Consider the following 16,582-nt stretch of genomic DNA (forward strand, 5'->3'; position numbering starts at 1 on the left):
ACACCAAGAAATGGCAGATGGACTTTAAACCGGACAAATGCGAGGTGATGCATTTTGGTAGATCCAATTTAGGTGGGAACTATAAAATAAATGGCAGAACCATCAGAAGCAGAGACACCGAGAGATCTGGACGTGCAGGCCCACAGATCCTTAAAAGTGGCAGCACAGGTTGAAATGTGGTAAAGAAAGCATATGGCCTGCTTGCATTCATAGGACAGGGTATCGAGTATAAAAGCTCGAAAATTATGTTACAACTATATAGAACATTGGTTAGGCCACATTTGGAATACGGTGTTCAATTCTGGTCACCACACTACTTGAAGGACGTTGAGGCTTTGGAGAGAGTACTGAAAAGGTTTACCAGGATGTTGCCTGGTATGGAGCATATTAGCCATGAGGATTGAATAAACTGGGAAAAACTGCCCCCTAATTCCCCACACACCCGGGTACAGTAAACTTAATGGTGATCAATCACCACTAATCCATGCAGGTAGTATCGAACCCATAATTTCCTTTGAGTCTACTCCAGAGCATTTATGAGGGAAACCCACGTACATCATTTTCACCAGCTGGACAAATTGCAACAGGCTACAAACATCCTCAACAGCTATTTTCTTCCCAGGCGGGAGCTGATAATGGTGCCATCAACTATACACATTTTCTTCACCTTGATTTCTGTTTTTTCTTTTGTACTTCCAGAGAACTTGAGATGTGTTTGTCCTACCTTTCCCCTTTGTGAGAACATACCTTGACAGTGCCTGAACTACCTATTCTCTAAGGACATCCATCCGCTTGTTCAGTTACAGTCTTGACCACCAACCTTCAATTCAAATTTATCTGGGTCAGAACCATTCTTACCCCTTGGGTCAGGAGATGGTGGGGGGTGAGATGGGGTGATCAGTAAATAATTACCCGGGTAACCCCAGATATATTGCCAAGAGTTCAGAAGATGCAGTCATATATACGCACAGTAATTTAGACTTTCTTCCCCCCTTAATCTCAACCCACCTAATACCTTACTGCTCTGGTGCCATCCATCTCACCCAGCATTCGGTGCACTCTGGTATTTTTCTCTTCTTATCGCCTGCTTCCCACATCTAAATTCCCTTTTAAAGATCCAAATTTGCTAAGATCCAAGTCAATTGTATGCTTACCAATCTACTGAACCCAAGAAGATTCAGCAACAGCTACAAGATAGAGAACCACAAAAAAAGCTCTAAAGACCTGCATGAATGCGAGCCAAATTAATTTAAATTAATCTCTACTACATTGGATTTCAGGACCTCCATTGGTCTTTTTGCATCTTATTCTGTTAAAATCTAACCCCAGTAGCCCCATGCAAGTTTGAAGAGAATATATAATGACACTGAGGTATCAAATGTGTGATAGTGAATTAACATATATTATACAATTAGGTTGCGGTGGGGGACATTATTTGAATGTAATCTGCATCTTATAATTGAAGCATGTTGCAGTCTGGATGGGTAAAAATAAAATAGAATTGGGTTATGAGAAAGTGCCTTCGGACAGGTATGAATACCTGTCCTTGGCATGCGATCTTCTACTTTTAGAGCCAGGTTTTCAGTGCTGTTGACAGAATCTACCCAGTCAATAATCTCAGGTGAATTTATTGCATCATTCTTTTCTGGAGAAGGAACTTAATATATTTTGTTTTCACAAGATACTCTCCCTCGTTAACTGGATTCCACATCTCTTACAATCAGCCTTTCTTTGCTCTACTTCCCTAGTCCTGGGTCGACAGAAGCTGGAACAGTGCAACTTCTTGTTATATGAACATGATACGGGAATCCTGGATGTGCCCCCATGCGTAGTTGTCCAACCTTGATTGGATCAACACTTAAGTGAGACAAGGACAAATATAAATTGTCAATGTTTATTTTTAGAAACCATTAGAATTAATTTTTACTTAGTTCAGCTTTAAATGAAGATGGCTGGGCATAATTTTCAGACATGAGAAAGTGCAAACTCCACACAGTCACCCAAGGCCAGAGTTGAATCCGGGTCCGCTGGCATCGTGAAGCAGCTGTGCTAACCACTGTGCGGTCACGTCCAATAAAACAGAATCTAAGCATCGCCCCATGACAGTTAATTGCATTATCATTGCGGAAACCTCCACTATTCTGTGCGGCACAGTGGCATATGCTTAGCACTGCTGCCTCCCATCACCAGAGACCCGGGTTTTATTCCGACCTCGGGTGACTGTGTGGTGTTTGCACATTCTTCCCGTGTCTGCGTGGGTTTCCTCCAGGTACTCCGGTTTCCTCCCATAGTCCAAAGATGCGCAGGTTAGGTGGATTGGTTGTGCTAAGTTGTACCTCGCTGGGGTTGCGGCGAGGAATTGGGTCGGCACAGGTGCTCTTTCAGAGGGTCGTGCAGAGACGATGGGCCGGATGGCCTTCTGTACAGTAGGGATTCTATGATTCTGTGATGATCAACATCCTTGGGATTACCATTGATCAAAAACTGAACTAGACTAGCGATATAAATACTGGGGCTACAAGAGCAGGGCAGAGACTAGAAATCCCACAGCGAATATCTTATAATCCTACTCCCCAAAGCCTGTCCACCACCTACAAGGCATACATCAGGAGCGTGATGGAATATTTTCCACTTGCCAGTGTTACAATCCCGGTTGATGTTATAACTGGACAGGAAAATCCCAGAATGGAACCCCAGCTCAAAAGACTTTTATTTTTTTTAAATGAAACGTGGAGGAACAGAGTCATAAGACCACTATTTAGCTGTAACAATAAAAAAAACAAAATACTCATTTACTCCCCCTTTGCCTCAACAATTCCACACAGATTTTAAGATCAATGCGGATTACAAAGTACATCTTTAGCTACAATGGTCTCATTAACACACAAAGCCTCTTTTAAGCACATAGGATGATTGTGGTAAGACACACTCCTCTGAACCTAAGTGATGTCTGTGAATGATTCTTATGCCATGAGCCATCTTGTCTGTGAACTCTGGCTTCACACGAGTGATTTACAATTTCCCATTCAAAAGTCACATGCTTTCTCTCTGCTTCTTCCATCAAAGTTTCGCTTTCAGGTTTTACACTGCTCCCTTCAGGTTTCCTGCATCTTAAAAGCCAACTCCGAGCTCCAGCCATCGATTTCCATGATTATTTTGAATAATGTCTCCCCAAATTGCAGTGATTTCTCACAAACTTGGCACTCTTCAGTTATCTTTCTGGCCTCTCACAAGCCATTGTCTTTTCAACTCTGTGACTTTACTGAACAGTAATCTGTTCTGGTTCTCCGTTTCCTTCATTCTGTTAACTCCAGACTTCTTGGAAATATCTCTTCATTTTTCTAGTTTCCTTAACTAGCTGGACTTTTAAGGTTTCCGGCATCTGTTTTCTTATCCATTACTCCATGGTAAGGCTTTTCTACCAGCAAGGCTGAGAGATGTTCCCTCTTTAGTCTTCTAAAACCAACTGCTTTTAGCAGAACTGTGGGAGCTGCCATTTCTGTTACTACCTATCTCCAACTGCCATCACATTCAGCTAAACTAAAACTTAAAAGCTTCTCTTCCATACTAGGTCCCAGTTGCTAAACTGCTTACTGTTCAGACCATAACCCTCATTAAGCACAATAAAATCACGGCTGGAATTGAAACCAACTCTCACATACACACACTCATCTCCAGCATGAATTTAATATACGTTTTACCTCCAAACATAGAAACATTATATTTAAAACTATACCTTATTTCTAGGTTAACCAATACAATATACATCCCTTAAAAGTACCTTGGTTTCCCTAACACCTGGATCTGTACAGCTCCAACAACTTGAGCAGCTCGACTCAATCCAGGACAAAGCAGTCATTTGATTGGTGTCCTTTCCACAAATATTCACTACCTCCACTCCTAACGCACAGGTAGCAACAGTGTGTACCATTTACAAGATGCACTGTAGGCTCCTTAGACAACACCTTCCAAACCCACGACCACTACCATTGAGAAAGACAAGGGCAGCAGACATACGGGAACACCAGCACCTGGAGGTTCTTCTCCACGATTCTCACCATCCTGACTTGGAAATATATCCCTGTCGTTCTTTCACTGTCGCTGGGTCAAAATCCTGAAACTCCTTCCCTGGAAGGAACTGTGAGTGTACGGACATCACACGGATTGTAGTGGTTCAAGGCAGCAGCTCAGTATTACCTTCTCAAGGGCAATTACAGATGGGCAATAAATGCTCACCTAGCCAGCGGAGCCTACATCATGAATTAAGGGGAGGTGGTGGCATAATGGTATTGTCACTGGACTAGTAAAACCAAAGACCCAGAGTATTGCTCTGGGGACCCAGGTTCAAATCTCACCACTGCAGATGGTGAAATTTGAATTCAATAAAAATCTAGCATAAAAAGTGACCATTAAACCAGTGTCGATTGTCGTAAAACCCCATCTGGTTCACTAATGTCCTTTAGGGAAGGAAATCTGCCGTCCTTACCTGGTCTGGCCTATGTGTGACTACAGGCCCGTAGCAATGTGGTTGGCTCTTAACTGCCCCCCTCAAGGGCAGTTAAGGATGGGCAACAAATGCTGGCACAGCCAGCGATGCCCATGTCCCATGAACAAATTTTAAAAATACTCCTATATTCAATTTGAGAAAATATTCGAAGATTTTTAATCTGTTCCTGATTAAATTGCATATTCAGATGCATCCCACGAGTTAACGCTATGTGTTTGACAGACTGTGCCACAGCCACTGATCTAATGCACATGTACTACATCATTTGGGACAAAGTGTGAGAAATTATTGTGCGCATTTTTTAAAGTATAAGGTATTGCATCCCCAGATTCATTTCCTTGATTAAATTTCCAATACTGTTGTGCTGCTCTGTCATTTGTGTGTGTTTATTAAAAGTACAAGAGAGGCAAAATGGGGAAATTGACTGAAACATTTGGTTGGAAAGTACATAGTATCATGTGCCAAAGATCTACATGCCACAAAAGATTATAATACAGATGTCTATTCATTTATGTTTTTCTGTAGTGTAGAACTCTGTCAGAAATCCTGCCTCTTCCCTTTAAGATCATTCTGTCTTCACAAACATAAATGGTACCAAATGCATGGCTCTCTGGTGATGTTTCAATCACACCTTCAAAGGTAAGATGGTGAATTCCATGATCATCCAAGTAATAGCCACCGTCGTGATCATGTCCTGCGATAAAACACACTATACTTGTGTGTGCATGCAATACTGAGAGGATCTCATCATAGTTCCAGGGAATGCACATTGGATCTGCAGAATTTGGGTGGACAGGGAGATGACCTGCATTAAGAAAACAGTTTAGAATTACATCATCTTTCCCCCACTTCATAATACACGTTTTTGCACTTTGTGGAATTGCTCAAAGTAGTCAAAACATAAACACATCCACAATAACCTGTAAGAAAAGATGTAGCTATATTACAGGTACCAAATCGAGACCAATAGGGCAATGAAGAGCTGACAGAACACATTTATATAGAACTCTGCGTCCCTCACACATCATGTAAATTCTGGTTTGATTTTGATGTTCGTAAGGGATAAATGCAGGAAGGTATTATGTCACAGTGGGTAGCATCCCTACCATTGGGCCAGAAGCTCCGGGTTCAAGTCCCACTCCAGGGTTTGATGGCCAAGGTGCTTGCTTAATGTTGCCAAAGAGGTTGATTATTGCCCTGTAAGCGCTTCCAATGTGCCTGATGGCAAGTGTTAAGAGTGGGAGAGTGCCCTAGTCAGCCATACTGCAGAAGGCAATGACAAACCAATGCAGTGCTTGATTCTGGACCAATCCAATGGAAGTCCATGGTCCCCAATGCGCTCTTAGGGCATGGTACCTGAAGGAGGAGGAGGAAACCAATAGGAGAGTCATTAGAAAATCTTAAAATGAAACCCAAACTTGAAAAGGTATAAACTGTTAAAACTAAGAAGCATCCTAATTGAGGTGACTTCATGTGCGACTGTTTCTACATATTCTGCATCAACATAAAGCTCTAGTTGCTTTGGATTGATGCAATCTTTATAGTCTGATTAACATATAAGATGAATGGCAGATAAAAGGTAATAAATTGATTCAATAGTTTAAAAAAAAGTCAAATTTGCATAAATAAAAGAGAGGAAATTTCATCAACACATTAACAATCTCACTTATGTAACAGTGACCAGGAATGTTTAATTGCCTTTGGTAGCAATAGCGATCTTGACTTGGGTTCAGATTTGACCAGATAACCTGCTCTTTTGTGGTATTGGTTGAGGAAGGACTGCTGGTCAGAAACTGTTATCTCTCTGCCATCCTTTTAGCAAACTGGAAGAGAGTGCATCATGGGATCTTCATCCAACAGAATTACCAGAAAGTACATGTGACCTTTGAGTAAGAAGTAATCCTGAAGATGGAACTACAAGGTGCAGCACCTCTTCAAAACACAATGGACTGTCAACCTCGATTATAGTCTGAAATATTATCTGATAAATAATGAAGTGGAAGATAAAACTCATCCAACATTAAGCTGCAAAGAGATAATGGTACTCAATGATTTTTAGATTTCCTTGGCAAACTTTCTGATTCTCTGGAAGTAAAGACTTTTTTCCTTCGGTGCTGAATGGGTAAGCATTTCAAAATTTGACTCCAAACATAGCTACACACTGGTTAGGGGAGCTGTAGTTGTTTTGGGACATTTCTTGTATTGTACTTTTAAATGCTTGCATGCATATTTTTATAGTGTCAGCTTGGCTCAGTTGCTAGCACTCCTGCCCAAGTCAGAAGACTTGTCAATAGTACTAAATGAGAAGGTTCTGGGTTCAGATTCCACCACAGACATAATTACTTAATTGAGACAGGCACTACAGTGCAACATTGAATAGGAACTGCAATGGACAGTACCAAAAACAGATTATCTGATCACTCACATGATGTGTGTGGCACCTCACTATGGTTGTAAAGTTCTTAAGGGAATCCTGAGGATAGGAAAATAAGTACAAGCACATTGGTCAATGTAAGTGATGTCAAGGGAATGTAAATGTTCGTTCAGCTCCTAATACTGTACGTTTTTTTTAATTTTTAGAGTACCCAATTATTTTTTTTCCCCAATTAAGGGGCAATTTAGCGTGGCCAATCCACCTACCCTGAACATCTTTGGGTTGTGGGGATGAAACCCACGCAAATACGGGGAGAATGTGCAAACTCCACACGGACAGTGACCCAGGGTCGGGATTCGAACCCGGGTCCTCAGCGCCGTAGGGAGCAATGCTAACCACTGTGCCACATGCCACCCTCATATTGTAAGTTGATAAGAACATCCGTATGACGTATTCCTGGCCAATAAGATGCACAATAATGGAATGGAGGTTATCGTGACTTAATAATAATCTTTATTGTCACAAGTAGACTTACATTAACACTGCAGTGAAGTTACTGTGAAAAGCCCCTAGTCGCCACATTCCAGCGCCTGTTCGGGTATACAGGGAGAATTCCGAATGTCAAAATTACCTAACAGCATGTCTTTCAGGACTTGTGGGAGGAAACCCACGCAGGCACAGGGAGAGTGCGCAACTCCGCACAGAGTAACCCAAGCGCGGAATCGAACCTGGGACCCTGGCGTTGTGAAGCAACTGTGCTAATCACTGTGCTACCGTGCCGCCCCATAAGTGATAAGATGACTTCCTATAGTGCTTCAAACTGTCAGAAAATAGTGGGTTGCAGAATGGGGAATTGAGCCATCTTCACAGAATTACAGGAGTCCACCATTTGGCCCATCATGTCTACACTGGCTCTCCAAGTGAGCAGGTGCCATTCTCCTGCCTTTTCCCCGTACCCATTGACACCTGAACAGAACATTCTCCTGCCTTTTCCCCATATCCCTGTACATCGAGTAATCATCCAATGCCCTGTTTACTGCCTCGATTGAACCTGCCTCCACCACACTCCCAGGCAGTGCATTCCAGACCCCAATCACTCGTTGGGTGAAAATGTTTTTTCTCACATCACATTTGCTTCCTTTGCAAATCACATCCGTGCCCTCTCGCTCATGATCCTTTTACGTGTTGGAACAGTTTCTCCCCTAGCTACCCTGCCAGCCCTCTCATGATTTTGAACATCTCTATCAAATCGCCTCTATGCCTTTTTCTCTCCAATCTATCCTCATAACTGAAGTTTCTCATCCCTTGAACTAACCTGATCTAAACATTTGTCTCTTCATACTCAAGGTTTAAGGTGCTGTACTTTGACCAAATAACAAGAACATACAACCAGGAGTAGGCAATTCAGCCCCTTGAGCCCATTCAATATGATCATGGCTGATCTAATCTTAGCTTCATCTCCACTTTCCTGCCCATTCTCCATAACCCTTCAACCCATTACTAATTAAATATCTGTCCATCTCTTCCTTAGATTTATTCAATGTCCCAGTATCCACCACACTCTGCGGTAGTGAATTCCACAGATTCACAACCCTTTGAGAGAAGTAATTTTTTCTCATCTGTTTTAAATCTGCTACCCCTTATCCTGAGACAATGACCTCTCGTTCTAGATTGCCCCACAAGAGGAAGCATCCGCTCTACGTCTACTTTTATCAATAGTTTTTAAATAGCTTATGTACCTGAATTAATTCTCCTCTCATTCATCTAAACTCAAGAGTGTGTAGGCCTGAACTGCTCAATCTCTCATTAGACAAACCCCATATCTCTAGAATCAATCTAGTGAACCTCCTCTGAGACGCCGCTAATGCAACTATATATCTCCTCAAATAAGGGGACCAAAACTGTACACAGTACCCCAGGTGCGGTCTCAGCAATGCAGTGTACAGCAGCACTTCCCTACTTTTGCACTCTATTCCTTTAGTTATAAAGGCCACAATTCCATTTACCTTCCTTATTACCTGCTGTACTTCCTTGCTAGTTTTCTGAGATTCATATAGTATTTCTAGCAGCTATATTTTTATTTAAGGAAAACCCAACTAGCAATCTCAATGCATGACTTTTGCAACGTAAGTCAAGGTCACTCGTCATCTTTAAATTGCCAATATCTACACTGTACTTAGTTATCAGTCACAACAAGGATCAAGGTACTCAAAAGAGAAACTACAGCAGTCCAAGAGGGTGGCTGTTTTTGTACTCGACTACTGTACACAGAAATGTCAGCAGTGTTCAAAGTGCCAAACTGAAGTTTCGCAACAGGACTGCACAGCAAGAGATACACGCCATTCAGAAAACAATTCAGCTTTTGTGTTGGAAGAATATTTTTAGTCTGTTATATTATTGCTCTTCAAGTATTGACTCTGGACGCACATTAACCTGCAAGTGGTGACATGACAGAAATAAGGTGGATAATCTGACTCCTCAGCAAGCTAAAAACAAGGAATGCAACCTGCTGAGGCATGCAGTATAAAGTGCGCCAGTCACCTGCACATCACATAACATAAGTACTGGTCAAAGACCATATCTATAATATAACATCCTTAGAAACACAATTGATTTTTAATGTTACTTTTTAAATTTATTTATTCTCTTTTCTTTTTGGTATTCGCACACCAAGTCTATTCCAAGAGAATAAGTGATTTATTTAAATCTAGGTTATGATCAGTCCTTTATAATGAATGAATGAACGCACAATCAAGATAGTTATTGAAATTAGATTTTGTTAAACACCGTAACTTACCGATGATTGCGACCTTTTCTTGATTATTATCAGAGAACGTGAGTATCTTGTTTAACCATTCCAGCTGTTCCTGACTGAAACCTCCATTAAACGCCAGAAAGCGTAAATTCAATCCAGTAAGTCCTGCCAATTAAGTACATCGGACTAATACATTTTCAACTTGCACTGACTCACTTTCACAATGCTACTAGGTGTATATAAATAAACAAATTAGGAAAAGGAGTAGGCCACTCGGCCACTTGAGCCTACTCCACCATTCAATAACATCATGGCTGATTTGATTATGGCTTCAACTCCACATTCCCACCTAATCCCAATAAACTTTCACCCCATTGCTGATCAGGCATCTACCACACAACCTTCAGAGAAAAAACAATTCTCACCTCTTTTCTTGAATGGTCCACCACTGTTAATTTTATATGCTTTCATTTGTAGGAATTTTTACAGGTGTTTTGTTATTTACTTGTTTGACATTGTCCTGTGAACATATAATTGAATTCTGACAGGGGCGGCACAATGGTTAGCACTGCCGCCTCACGGCACCAAGGACCTGGGTTCAACCTGGCCCCGCGTCTGCCTGGATCTCACCCCCACAACCCAAAATGATGTGCAGTATAGGTGAATTGGCCATGTTAAATTGCCCCTTAATTTAAAAATTATTTTAAAAGTAATTGAATTCTGATAGAAAAAGTTCAAGCACCATTACGGTTAGGATTACCCATGCAAAAATATATAATTACATGACTATTCTCCAAACAGTCAATGTTAACACTTGGGTTGCTTTCCATTGCTGTCAATGCTACAAATGCTGGGCAAGTTGATTAAAGCTGTGGTTCAATCGAGAGTTTTCAAATAATTTCTTAAAATCATTGCTCCTGGTTCCAAGGGGATCAAAATCCTCCAATTTAGTTTCAATCCTTTCCGGTAGTAAATGTAATTTTTTTTAAAGTTTCAATCAGATGGGCATTTATAATTATTTTATTAGCAGGCATGTTCAACTGCAATGACTTTAAAAATTAAAGCGGCCTACATGAAATAGAAATCTGGTTTGCAATGCAAGTTTTGCTCAACTCTAACATGGGCTTGTCCTGCTGAAAAGATGAAATTAACGAGAAGCTCATGGCCTCATGTCCACAATCCAAGTCGGCAATACATAGGGAGGTGACCAAACACTTTGAAGTAGAGATTGATAGATTGACATCTCAAGTGGACTCACCATAATTTTCACTCCCATTCTTGGAGGCAACGTAATAAGTCGACAATTTGCAGATAGGGGCACACGTGTCACATTGTTGGGGGGGGTTAAGATAAGGTAAGGTTGCGATAATTAGATTACAAGGTGCAAATGAAAACCAGTCCCATTCCAAAAACCATATATACTTAGCTCTATTTTTTACATTTCCACTGCAAGTTCTTACACCCAAATTTATAATGGGGACAGTCTATATCAACGAGTCACAGTGGAATTATAGCCTCCTGCTATTACTGTCATGCAGTGCCTCCATGAGGGGAAGTCTGTAAGTACAACCCAATGGGTTGTACAGAGCCTGTTCCATTTTAAATATAGGTATGAGACTTTTTTTTTAAATGGAAAAGCTTGACACCAAATTCACACAAGGTAAAAATTAAAACCGTTGCCCGAATTGGCAATAAAAAAGCTACTTACCTCGAGGACTATTAAGATTTTCATTTCCATTTTTTGATTTCAGTCTCAGCATAGAATCATGATGTTTCCTGCTGTTCTTTTTCCTTCCCAGAATGCTGACATCATATGCGTCAGTTAATATGAAGCGGAATTTTGGAAAAGGACTAAAATGGTAGCCATAAAACCCCTCAGGATCATGAGGGTCCAAGCCTGTCTTTTCGCTGCTGTCCGTGTTATCAGGAGGTTTCTCATTTCCCAGGCGCTTGGTGTTGAGAGCCGATTTAAGTAACAGTTCCCTGTCAAAGTTGTAAAATTCATGGTTTCCCCAGATATGGTGTACTGGAGACTTACACTTTGCAAATTCACTTAGTACCGTTTGAAGTGCATCATCTGCGGACTTTACCGATGAATTGCAGCCATCAATGAGATCGCCAAGCTGCAGAATAAACCTGGGAGTGATAGGTTCTTCATTCCATCCCATGATAGCACTGCGCAGCAGGTGGAGACTGTTTCTATAGTAACGATCTCTTGTCTCTGAATAGTTAAAGCCATTCTCTGTATCAGCATACTGAACGTCTGCAATGACCCCAAAAGTAAAATACGGGTCGTTTTTGGCTGCTTCAGGTTCCATTCTTTTAAATATTTCACTTATATACAGCCACCACCTTAAAAAATAAAAATAGTTAAGTGAAACCAGTAACTTGGATTCGATCTAAGACAGGCTATCGACAGTAGTGCAAGGACTCAGCAGACTAGGTCTATGGCAAAACAGTGTTGAACATGGTTCTGTGCGGACTTTGGAATCTTGGGGCAGACAGTCAAGAAATGCTAAACAGATGAAAATCCCATAGGGAAGAGGAAGACATGTCAACTGTTGCCATCTGGGCAAACATCGCCCGTTTCCCAGACCCAGTTCTAAACTGTTAACCTGGTTTGTAAAATAGAAGTCTCTTCTCTCCGTACCTATGTACCTCTTGTTCTGTGAAGGCATTAGCTGTGGATTGTTTTTTCTCTTTTCAGTAGTAAAGGACAATTCAGGAACAAAGGTACAATTGTAGCTCTGTCTGCCCAATCATAGAACAAGGAATTTCCCTATGTCTCGAACATTCAACCATCCCACCCAGAATCATCAAAAATAGATTAATTGTTCAATCATTCCATTTCCCTCACACCATTGCGCTCACCTACACCATAACTTCTAAACTCAAATTACTCTGATGACCTCCCAGCAAGACTTTCTTCCCTCGTCCACTCCAAACATCAGTTTGTGCAAACATGCCAAGCTGTGTTTATCCTATTCTATACCAAGTCCCCATATGTCATTCATGTTGACTCTTGTTTTTAATATCTAGGGGTAATTTAGCATGGCTAATCCACCTATCTGCACATCTTTGGAGCACATCTCCTTCCTCAGGTGAAGGAGCTGCGCACCGATAGCTAGTGATTCGAAACAAACCTGTTGGACTTTAACCTGGAGTTGGAAGACTACAGGTTGAGGGGGTGAGACCCACGCAAACACGGGGAGAATGTGTAAACTCCCCACAGATAGTGACCCAGAGCCGAAATCAAACCCGGGTCCTCGGCGCCGTGAGGCAGCAGTGCTAACCACTGCACCACCATGCCGCCCCTTCTATTGACTCTATGTTAGCTCACTTTTCCAAGCCATAAATTTAATATTCTCATGCAAGTTCTCACTCCACTTTTCTTCTGTACCCTCCTACAGCTGTAGGGCAACTTTCCTCAGGCTTTGGTCTCACTCCCTTCAGCACCTGGACGCCACATTCTAGAATTTCAACCCTTAAACCCATATCTCTCGCTTGCCCCACCCTAAGAACATTCTCCCCTTCCTTAAAACCCAGTTCTTTGGGGTGACACAGTGGTTAGCACTGCTGCCTCATCGGTGACACATGTCCACTGAAGAATCATATGGACTCAAAACGTTCACCCCGCTTCTTTCTCTACAGGTGCTGCCAGATCGGTCGAATTTTTTCAGACTTTTCTGTTCCCAATTCAGATTTCCAACATCCGCCATATTGTGCTTATATCGCCTGAATAAGAATAATGTGGAGATGTCGGCGTTGGACTGGGGTGGGCAGTAAGAATCTTACAACACCAGGTTCAAGTCCAACAGGTTTGTTTCGAATCACTAGCTATCGGAGCGCAGCTCTTTCACCCAAGGAAGAAGCTGCGCTCTGAAAGCTAGTAATTCAAAACAAACCAGTTGGACTTTAACCTGGTGTTGTAAGACTTCTTACTGAGTAAGAATGTTAGAGTTCAAGTCCCAGGTACATAACCAGATTGGCACTGCTGCAACACTGAGGGAGTGCTGCACTGTTGCTGCTGTCATCTTTCCGATGAAACACAACTCCATCTCCTATTAGGTTGGCAGAAATTAGCCCAGAGTTTTCCCTGGTGTTCTGACCAATATTTATTCCCCAAGTAATATCATGAAAACAGATAATGTGAGATATTGCTTTAATGCGATTATTGCATTTTGTATTACACCAGTGACTGCATTTTAAGTGGGTTGTGAAGTGTTTTGGGATACTTAAGCAGATGAAAGGAGCTACACAAATAAAATACTATTTTTTAAAGATGCTCCTATTCACCATGGTAGGAAGAATAAAGAAGCTGAATATTATTTAAATGGAGAAAGACTTCAGAAAGTTGCATTAGAGAGATTTGGGGGTCCTCATGCATAAATTACAAAAAAGGTAGCATGCAAGTTCAGCAAATAACAGGGAAGGCAAATGGAATGTAGACCTTTATTTCATAGGGAATAGAGAATAAAAATAGGGAAGTCTTGTTCGAACTATATAAGGCACTATTTAGATCACACCTGGGATGCTGCAAACAGTTTTGGTTCCCTTCTCTGAGGAAAGATGGACTGTCCCCAGAGAGCCCAGTGTCCTCAGAGCACCCAGTGCTCTCGGATCCGGCCAGAGCCCCTAGTGTCCAGAGAGTGCCTAGCACCCTCAGAGCACCCTCAGAGCACCCTGATCCCTCAGAGCGGCCAGAAAGCCTAGTGCCTTCAGAGCACCCAGTGCCCCCAGATCCCTCCGAGCTGGAGCATAGTCCTATCCATTGACTCTTTCCAAACCTCCCGCTATCTTGGGAAAGCGGGCAGCCTAATCAGAAACCCCTCCCATCCAGCTTATTCTTCTTCCAACTTCTTCCACCAGGCAGGAGATTAAAAAGTCTGAGAACACACACCAACAGATTAAAAAACAGCTTATTCCCGCTGTTACCAGACTCCGAAATGACCCTCTTATGGACTGATCTGATCTTTTCATACATCTTCTCTACTTACTACTACACTCCTGTATGCTTCACCCGATGTCTGTCTATGTATTTACATTGTGCATTTATGTTTGCCCTATGTATTTTTTTCATGTACGGAATGATCTGTCTGAACTGTACACAGAATACTTTTAACTGTATCTCAGTACACGTGACAATAAACAAATCCAAATCCCTAGTGCCCTCAAGAGCACCCAGAGCAACTAGTGCCCTTACATTCCACCACAGCATCCAGTGTCCTCACAGCCGGCCAGAGCACCCAGTGCCCTCAGATCCCTCAAAGGCGGCAAGAGTGGCTAGTGCTCTCAGAACTGGCCAGTGTCCTCCGAGAAGCCCAGAGCTCCCAGTGTCCCCAGGAGCCGGCCAGTGTCCCCAGGAGCCGGCCAGTGTCCCCAGGAGCCGGCAAGAGCCGCTTCACTCACCTGCCGCCCGCGCACAGCGAAACAGGCGGCCCTGCCCCCCGAAAACGCGTCATCGCCACCGGCCTCATCTACCAGAAATACGTCACCTCCTCGCGACCACCAGCCCCACCTCCCGGAAGTACGTCACCTTCCCCAGCTCCGCCTCCGGTAGCTGGTGAATGGTGGGCTTTACCTGTGACGTTTTGGCATCTCGTCCAATGAAACTGCGGTGGGGCGAACACTGCTTCCGGGTTAGTTTAACAGGCAGTGAGCATTTACGGCTGTATCTGGTCAATGATGATGTTTTGGCGGTGGATGCTGGTTGTGCTTTGACTTGTTCTGACTAGCTGCTCATTGCGACTTTATATTTGTGCGGTCTCTCTCTATGATTGTTGCCATTTGTCTCTATTTCCATCGGATCCCTGCAGTGCAGGAGGCAATTCGGCCCATTGAGTCTCCACCGACCCTCCAAACAGACCCCACCCACCCCCATTACCCCATGCATTGATTGTGGCCAATCCATCTAACCTGTACATCTATGGACTGTGTGAGGAAACTGGAGTACCCGGAGGAAACCCATGAGGACAGGTGGAGAACATGCAAATTCCACACTGACTGTGGCCCAAGGCCGGAATTGAACCCGGATACCTGGTGCTGTGAGGCAGCAGTGCTAACCACTGTGCTGTCGCATGGCTGAGTAGAGAGCAGCAACTATAATTTTACATTGGATTGGGTTTGTTTATTGTCACGTGTACCGAGGTACAGTGAAAAGTATTTTTCTGCAAGCAGCTCAACAGATCATTCAACAGAACATCCTGATGGTCAAGCCAGAACCTTTGTTGTCTATTCTTTGCTGCTTGATATGTTGACATGTGCTTAATTGGAAATTTTGCAGTCCTTTATAAGCATTATTATGTGCTTCTCAGTATTTTTGATTTCTGAGACGGGAAATACACTTTACAGAAACATTCTTCAGCTCAACCAAGACGATTGGTACACTTGGCCTCAATATCATCTTGGCTTGAAGGGAACTTTTTTTTAAAAAAAGCAAACGTTTAATTGCTATGCAATGACTCCCATTATAAAACCAAACTGTTTTTGAGAACGATGTTACATTTAGCTGTGGTTTCCCTGTACACTGAATTCATAAGAATAATGGCTCTGTCATTGAAATGCTGGAAGCTTGCCAGCTCCTAAAGAATGTAAATTGAGGAAACTCAGTTCCTTAATAATAATAATCACTTATTGTCACAAGTAGGCTTCAATGAAGTTGCTGTGAAAAGCCCCCAGTTGCAACATTCTGGCGCCTGTTTGGGGAGCCTGATATAGGAATTGAACCCACGCTGCTGACATTGTTCTGCATTACAAGCCAGCTATTTAGCCTACATTGCTAAACCAGCCCCTTTAAAATAGGGAGGAAGGAAGTTTATATAATGAATATAATTAATATTGTTTTAACTTGCCTTTTTGGTTGTGTGTTGTTTAAAAAATATACATTGTTTGACCGGGTGGAGTGGGACTATCTATGGGAGGTGCTCGGACGGTTTGGGTTCGGGGA

The 16,582-nt window shown here is 42.4% G+C and overlaps 1 protein-coding gene across 4 annotated transcripts; it reads right to left on the reverse strand.

The window, feature by feature from the left end:
- Positions 1-4,866: 4,866 nt before the first annotated feature.
- adprm (ADP-ribose/CDP-alcohol diphosphatase, manganese-dependent) lies at positions 4,867-15,170 on the reverse strand. 4 transcript variants are annotated; one of them, XM_038777468.1, is made up of 4 exons: positions 15,046-15,170; positions 11,345-11,988; positions 9,679-9,801; positions 4,867-5,312 (listed from the first exon to the last, which is right to left on the reverse strand). In XM_038777468.1, exons 1-4 carry the CDS (start codon positions 15,111-15,113, stop codon positions 5,017-5,019), a joined length of 1,131 nt encoding a protein of 376 aa, XP_038633396.1. In that variant the 5' UTR covers positions 15,114-15,170; the 3' UTR covers positions 4,867-5,016. The 4 variants fall into 4 exon arrangements, with proteins under 4 accessions (XP_038633396.1, XP_038633398.1, XP_038633397.1 ...); XM_038777470.1 differs by having other exon boundaries at positions 15,132-15,158; XM_038777469.1 differs by lacking the exon at positions 15,046-15,170 and adding an exon at positions 14,840-15,022.
- Between the last annotated feature and the right edge of the window lie 1,412 nt (positions 15,171-16,582).

Source organism: Scyliorhinus canicula, chromosome 18 (assembly GCF_902713615.1).
Source record: "Scyliorhinus canicula chromosome 18, sScyCan1.1, whole genome shotgun sequence".
In the NCBI taxonomy this organism is placed as follows: domain Eukaryota; kingdom Metazoa; phylum Chordata; class Chondrichthyes; order Carcharhiniformes; family Scyliorhinidae; genus Scyliorhinus; species Scyliorhinus canicula.